This window comes from Myotis davidii, unplaced genomic scaffold (genome assembly GCF_000327345.1).
Source record: "Myotis davidii unplaced genomic scaffold, ASM32734v1 scaffold684, whole genome shotgun sequence".
NCBI lineage: Eukaryota > Metazoa > Chordata > Mammalia > Chiroptera > Vespertilionidae > Myotis > Myotis davidii.
Genome location: NW_006295564.1, coordinates 465,557 through 471,765, shown reverse-complemented (window position 1 = coordinate 471,765; position 6,209 = coordinate 465,557). Strand labels below are relative to the sequence as shown.

General features: G+C 37.5%; 1 protein-coding gene across 1 annotated transcript in view; it reads left to right on the top strand.

Moving 5' to 3' along the window:
• BRIP1 (BRCA1 interacting protein C-terminal helicase 1) overlaps positions 1 to 6,209 on the top strand; it is a 116,932-nt gene that overhangs the window by 89,956 nt on the left and 20,767 nt on the right. Inside the window, exon 16 of the mRNA XM_015568125.1 lies at positions 4,646 to 4,758. Within this exon, the coding sequence (XP_015423611.1) occupies positions 4,646 to 4,758 (113 nt within the window). The remainder of the gene's footprint in view (positions 1 to 4,645; positions 4,759 to 6,209) is intronic.

Genomic DNA, 6,209 nt, shown 5'->3' with positions numbered 1-6,209 from the left:
GTCCCTGCCCAGGCCTACGGCCTCTGGCCTAGGCATCCGGCCCTGGCAGCAGGGACCTGCAGTGGCAGCGGGGGGCACCGCGATCGCATGGGCTCCGCCCCTGCCCCTGCAGGATGCCTCTGGCTGAGGCGTCCGGCCTGGGCAGCGGGGACCCGCAGCTGCAGTGGCCCTGCGATCGTGGGCTCCGCTTTAGGCCCAGGCAAGGGACCCCTAGCTCCCGGGACTGCCAGCTTTGACCCTGCCCAGCTCCCATCGCTGGCCCCACCCCTACTTCCTGCTATCACTGGCCAGGGCAGCAAAGGCACCTGATTCTCCGATCATGGCTGAGGGGCAGGGCAAAGGCGGCCCCAGGGCCACCTTTGCCCTGCCCCCCAGCTCTTAGCTCCCCACTGGGTTTCCGATCACTGTCAGTGGCAGGGGGCTTCTTACTGCTTTCCCTTTCACCTCCCTGCATTGTGCCTACATATGCAAATTAACCGCCATCTTGTTAGCAGTTAACTGCCAATCTTAGTTGGCAGTTAACTGCCAATCTTAGTTGGCAGTTAATTTGCATATAGCCCTGATTAGCCAATGGAAAGGGTATTGGTCGTACGCCAATTACCATTTTTGTCTTTTATTAGATAGGATAACAGATACTTTAAAGTCTTTGTTATTTCCAACAGCTGGGCCCTTTCTAGATTTGTTTCTATTGACTACCTTTTTTCCCCCCTGATTATGGGCCACATTTTTCTAATAATTTTTATTTTATATCGGACATTATAGTTCGTACATTATAGTGATTATGGATTCTATTCTCTGAAGAATATTGATTTTTGTGGGTTTTGTTGTTATTGTTTTGTTTTGTTTTTGTGGGGAGGTCAGTTAGTAGTCAGTCATCCTAAACTTATATGGGCATGGTTTAACAATTTGTTAGGGGAGATATGGGAAAACCTCAAAGTATACATCCTTAAACTCTTGTCTCCCTGTGATTTTTGTCAGGGTTTAGTTTAAGTCTTTTGGCAGGCTGGTTTATAATTGACATTGCTCTAAATTAAGGTCCGTATTCCTAACATAATACCTGGCCATGTGTATGTGTCTGTGTGTGTATATGTTCTTTTAAAAAAATTAATAAATATAGATATGCAAAATTTTCATGTCAAAACATATACATCTGTTTTCTTTCTTTTAAAATATATATTTTTGATTTTTTACAGAGAGGAAGGGGGAGAGATAGAGTTAGAAACATCGATGAGAGAGAAACATCGATCAGCTGCCTCCTGCACACCTCCTACTGGGGATGTGCCCGCAACCAAGGTACATGCCCTTGACTGGAATCGAACCTGGGACCCTTCAGTCCACAGGCCGACGCTCTATCCACTGAGCCAAACCGGTTACGGCTATACATCTGTTTTTTAAATCTAATATTTATCTCAGAGTAAATGTAATATGTTAAATTGATCCAGATTTGGTGGACATTTATGTTGTTTTCTATTTTTCTTCAGTTCAAACAAAGATACAATGCATATCCTTGTACACATTATCTATTCTTGTGGGAAAATATAAGCACATTTGGTAAATATTTGTCAGTATTGTGTAAATAAAAACAATGGGATTGTTAAATTTACATTTCTTTGCTTACTAGTAAAGTTAAGCATATTTTCATCTGGGTTGCCAGGAATTTATCATTCATTTTTGATGACTTGCTTTCTCATAGACGTTACTCTCTTTTCTCTTTGGTAAGTAGCTCAGATTTTGTTATTGGTCATGTTTATGAGCTAATTGTATATTTGATGACAACACCTTTCTCCAGTTTTTAATTTGCCTTTCAATGTTACTTGTGGTGGTTTGGGACCATGAAAGATTTTTTAAAAAATATTTTTATTGATTTCAGAGAGGAAGGGACGGGGGATATATATATAGAAAGAGGATATTTTTCCATTGAGTTTTTAGAGAGAGTGGAAGAGAGAGAGAGAGAGAGAGAGAGAGAAAAACTTCAATGATGGCAGAGAATCATTGATTCTCCTGCACGCCCCTACTGGGGATCAAGCCTGCAACCTGGCATATGCCCTTGATTGGAATTGAACACAGGACCCTTCAGCTCGCAGGTATACACTCTACACTCTATCCACTGAGCCAAACTGGCTCTGGCTGAAAGATTTTTAATCAGGTGTTGAGAGATCCAGCTTTTCATATACCTGTTGGCTATTTGTATGTTTTCGAATTTTGGATATAAACCTCTTATCAGACATATGATTTGTAAATATTTTCTCATGTTCTGTAGGTTGTGTCTTTTCATATTGTTGACTAGTGTACCCGTGCACGGATTTGTGCACATTGAAAAGAAATTAATTAGAAGAAATATTTTAATATCAGTATTTGTGTCTTGCTAATGAAAAGAAAATAGGATTCTACCGAGTCTCCTATCTACCTACTCCAGGACTTTTGTGAGGATCAAATGAGATGAGGCACGAGAAAACACTTCACAAACATTTGGTTGAACTGTAAAATGTTTGCACCTGGCTATAAAGCAAGTTGAGTTCCCAGGCTGAAGAAACTCCAAGGATGCTAGTTGCTAGGGAGAGGAAGGCCGGGTGTTGCTACATGACATCATTACCTGGCATCCACAGCCACTGTTTCTGGGTGGGTCTGGGCTGTGGGCTGCATTTTGCACCATGGGGTCTTGGCAGCATTGGCTGCAATTTGGTGGAGTGTCACTTGGGGTGGTGGCAGGGCCTGTGTCCCACTTGGGGGAAGCCGAGTGTTGGTTTGTTGGCGCCAGGTCCATTTATTTTTAAATGGTCAGTGCACATCATGGCAGCTTCTGCGTTGAACGCCTGCCCCCTGATGGTCAGTGAGTGTCATAGCTACTGGTCGGACAGACAGACACTTAGCCTTTTATACATATAGATTGTTTGTTTTATTGTGCAGAAGTGTTTTAGTTTGATATAGTTCCTCTTGTTTGCTTTTGCTTTTGTTGCCTGTGCTTTTGAGTGTCATATCCAAAAAACCATTGTCAAGACCAAAGTCAAGGAACTTTTCCCATTTTCTTCTAGGTCTTTTATGATCTCAGGTCATACATTTAAGTCTTTAATTCATTTTGAGTTGATTTTTATGTATAGTGTAAGATAAGGATTAGTTTTAATCTTTTGCATGTGCATGTCCATTTTCAATCACCATTTCCTGAAGATACTATCAATTCTTAATTGCATTGATTTTTTAAAATTGTGTTTTCTAGTCTATGTTTCATTTATTTCTGCTCTCATCTTGTTTCCTTCTGCTAACTTTGAGATTAGTTTGTCTTCTTTTATTAGTTTCTTAAGGTCTAAAGTTAGGGTGGTTTTTTTGAGATTTTTTTTTTTTAAGATATAGGTATTTATTGCTTTAAACTTCTCATTTAGAACTACTTTTGCTGTATTCCATTGTTTTTGTTTCCATTTTCATTTTTACCAAGATATTGATTTTCTTTTGATTTTTTCTTTAACCCATTGGTTATTCAGGTGTGTTAATTTTCATGTGTTTGTGAATATTCCAGTTTTCTTTGTGTTATTGATTTCTAATTTCATGCTCTTGTGGTTGAAAAGGATACTTGATATGATTTCAGTCTTAAAGATCTTAAGACTGATTTTGTGACCTAACATATATTGTCCTGGAAAATGTTCCATGTGCACTTGAGAAGAATGTGCATTCTGCTGCTATAGATTTAAACCAAATTGTAACAATAACCCTTTAAATGTGAGTGGTCTAAACATTCTAATTAAAAAGCAGAGATTATCAGACTAGATAAACATAAAAGAATGAACTGATGAATGAATTCCAAAATCATTATGCTAAATAAAAAAAGACAGGCACGCCAAAGCCGGTTTGGCTCAGTGGATGGAGCGTCGGCCTGCGGACTGAGGGGTCCCGGGTTCAATTCCGGTCAAGGGCATGTACCTGGGTTGCGGGCACATCCCCAGTAGGGGATGTGCAGGAGGCAGCTGGTCGATGTTTCTCTCTCATCGATGTTTCTGGCTCTCTGTCTCTCTCCCTTCCTCTCTGTAAAAAATCAATAAAATATATTTAAAAAAAAAAAAAAGACAGGCACAATTACATACTCTGACATTTACATGGAATTCTAGAAAAGACATAACAGCAGATCATTGGTTAACAGGGTCAGTAGTGAAGGAGATTAACTGAAAAAGGGATAGGAGGCAAGTTTGGGGGTGCTGAAAATATTCTACATTCTGATTATGATTATATGACTATACATTTATCAAAACTTGTCTCCATGTACATTGTAAGTTTGTGAATTTTATTGAATGTGCATTATTTCTCAATGCAATTGATATCAGATGGAATTTATTATGTACATGTAGGAACTTGAGGAATGTAAGGATGAATAGATGACTTGGGTGGTGAACACACAATGTAATAAACAGATGATGTATTATAGAATTGTACACCTGAAATCTATATAAATTTTATTAACCAATGTCACCCCAATAAATTCAATTTAAAAAGTAAATTTTTTAAGAGAAATGTCTTAAATGAATTGAAACATATTTAGCACTGAAAAACAAAATCTCTCTACCCTACTAAAATGATGTTTGAAATGTTAGAAGTTAATATGATTTTTTAAATGAGCTTTAATTACCTACTATATTTTATTATATTTTTAAATTATTAGGTTGAACTAAAGCGCCAATATAATGACCAGCATTCAAAATTGAGAGGTCTTTTACCTGGTCGTCAATGGTATGAAATTCAAGCATACAGGGCCTTAAATCAGGCCCTAGGTAGGTAAGTGGAGTGAAATTTAATGTAATGTTACTGTAACATTATCTGTGAGCAGGGCTCTATGTAGAGTTAGTCTTACTACTTTACTCCTTTTAAGAAATTAGGTAGAATTTTATTTCACTGGAACCCTAGTTACTTGTACATTTTCAGTGATAGATGTTACAAGTGAAAGTTGCAAAGAATCAGTGGAATAAATGAAACTCAAAACAAAACTCACTTTGCTAAAGTTTAAAGAAGATTTTTGGTTGTTCAAACAATGAATGACACACCTTTGTAGAAGCTTACTAGCAAATAATAAAATTTTTGTCTTAATGACCATCAGACTCAGATGATTTTTAAAAAAAATAATTTTTTATTGATTTCAGAGAGGAAGGGAGAGGAGAGAAAGAGACAGAAACATCAATGATGAGAGAGAATCATTGACCGGCTGCTTCCTACATGCCCCACAATGGGGATTGAGTCCACAACCCAGGCATGTGTCCTGAATAGGAATCGAACTGTGACGTCCTAGTTCATAGGTTGACACTCAGCCACTGAGCCACACTGGCCACACTCAGATGATTTTATGCGTAAAAAAGCAAACCATTTAAGAAGAGTTAAACTAAACCATGCTTGTGATACCAAAGAATTAACACAAACTGACAATAAAATTTAATTATAATACTCCTTTTTCTAAGGATTCTTAATGATTCTACAAATCATTAAGATTTGTACTTTGTAGAATTCGTTTTTAAATCACCATTTTATATTGTAATTTCATATTGTAAGGCACCAACATTTAATTAATACACTTTTTACTTCTCCAACTGAAATTATTTATTCTATGAGAAACCTTAGTATTTTATACATTATTTCTGTTGTAGTATATATCTCATTGTATTATATTAACTTGTTATTTCTCTGTTTCCTTCCCTAAGCATGTATTATACATTTTTGTATTTTCAGCAGCCATATCTCAGCTTGGGGCATAGATGGTTAATTAACACATTTCGTACCGCTCAGGAGTTTTCTCGTGTTTCGCGTGCCATCTGTTAAGGACCGCTCATGAGTGTTCTCGTTTTTCACACCCATGGAAAAGGGAGCGAATCTAAATACTTACATAAATTTTGTTTGGTCCCTCTTCATACAGGAAAATGTTTTATGCAGTACCATACGTTAAAAAAGTACTAGGAACTTTAATTGTTTAATTGTTTTTGTAAATAAAAATGTTATAATTATTGAAAAACAACACCTAAAGTGCCTTATGATGATTAAATAACGTGCAGTTTGCCCAAAAACGTGCGGTCCCTGGCATATGTCTTAGAGATTTCTATGAGGTACGCAATGTGTTAATAGATAGTTTGTTAAATTAGTGGAAAATGCCAGGTTCAGTGCTTTTTTTCATTAAACCAATTGGTCAGAGAGCTAGAGCCTCAAAACCTACTTTTCTAAAATTGAATAAAAAGGATATATTT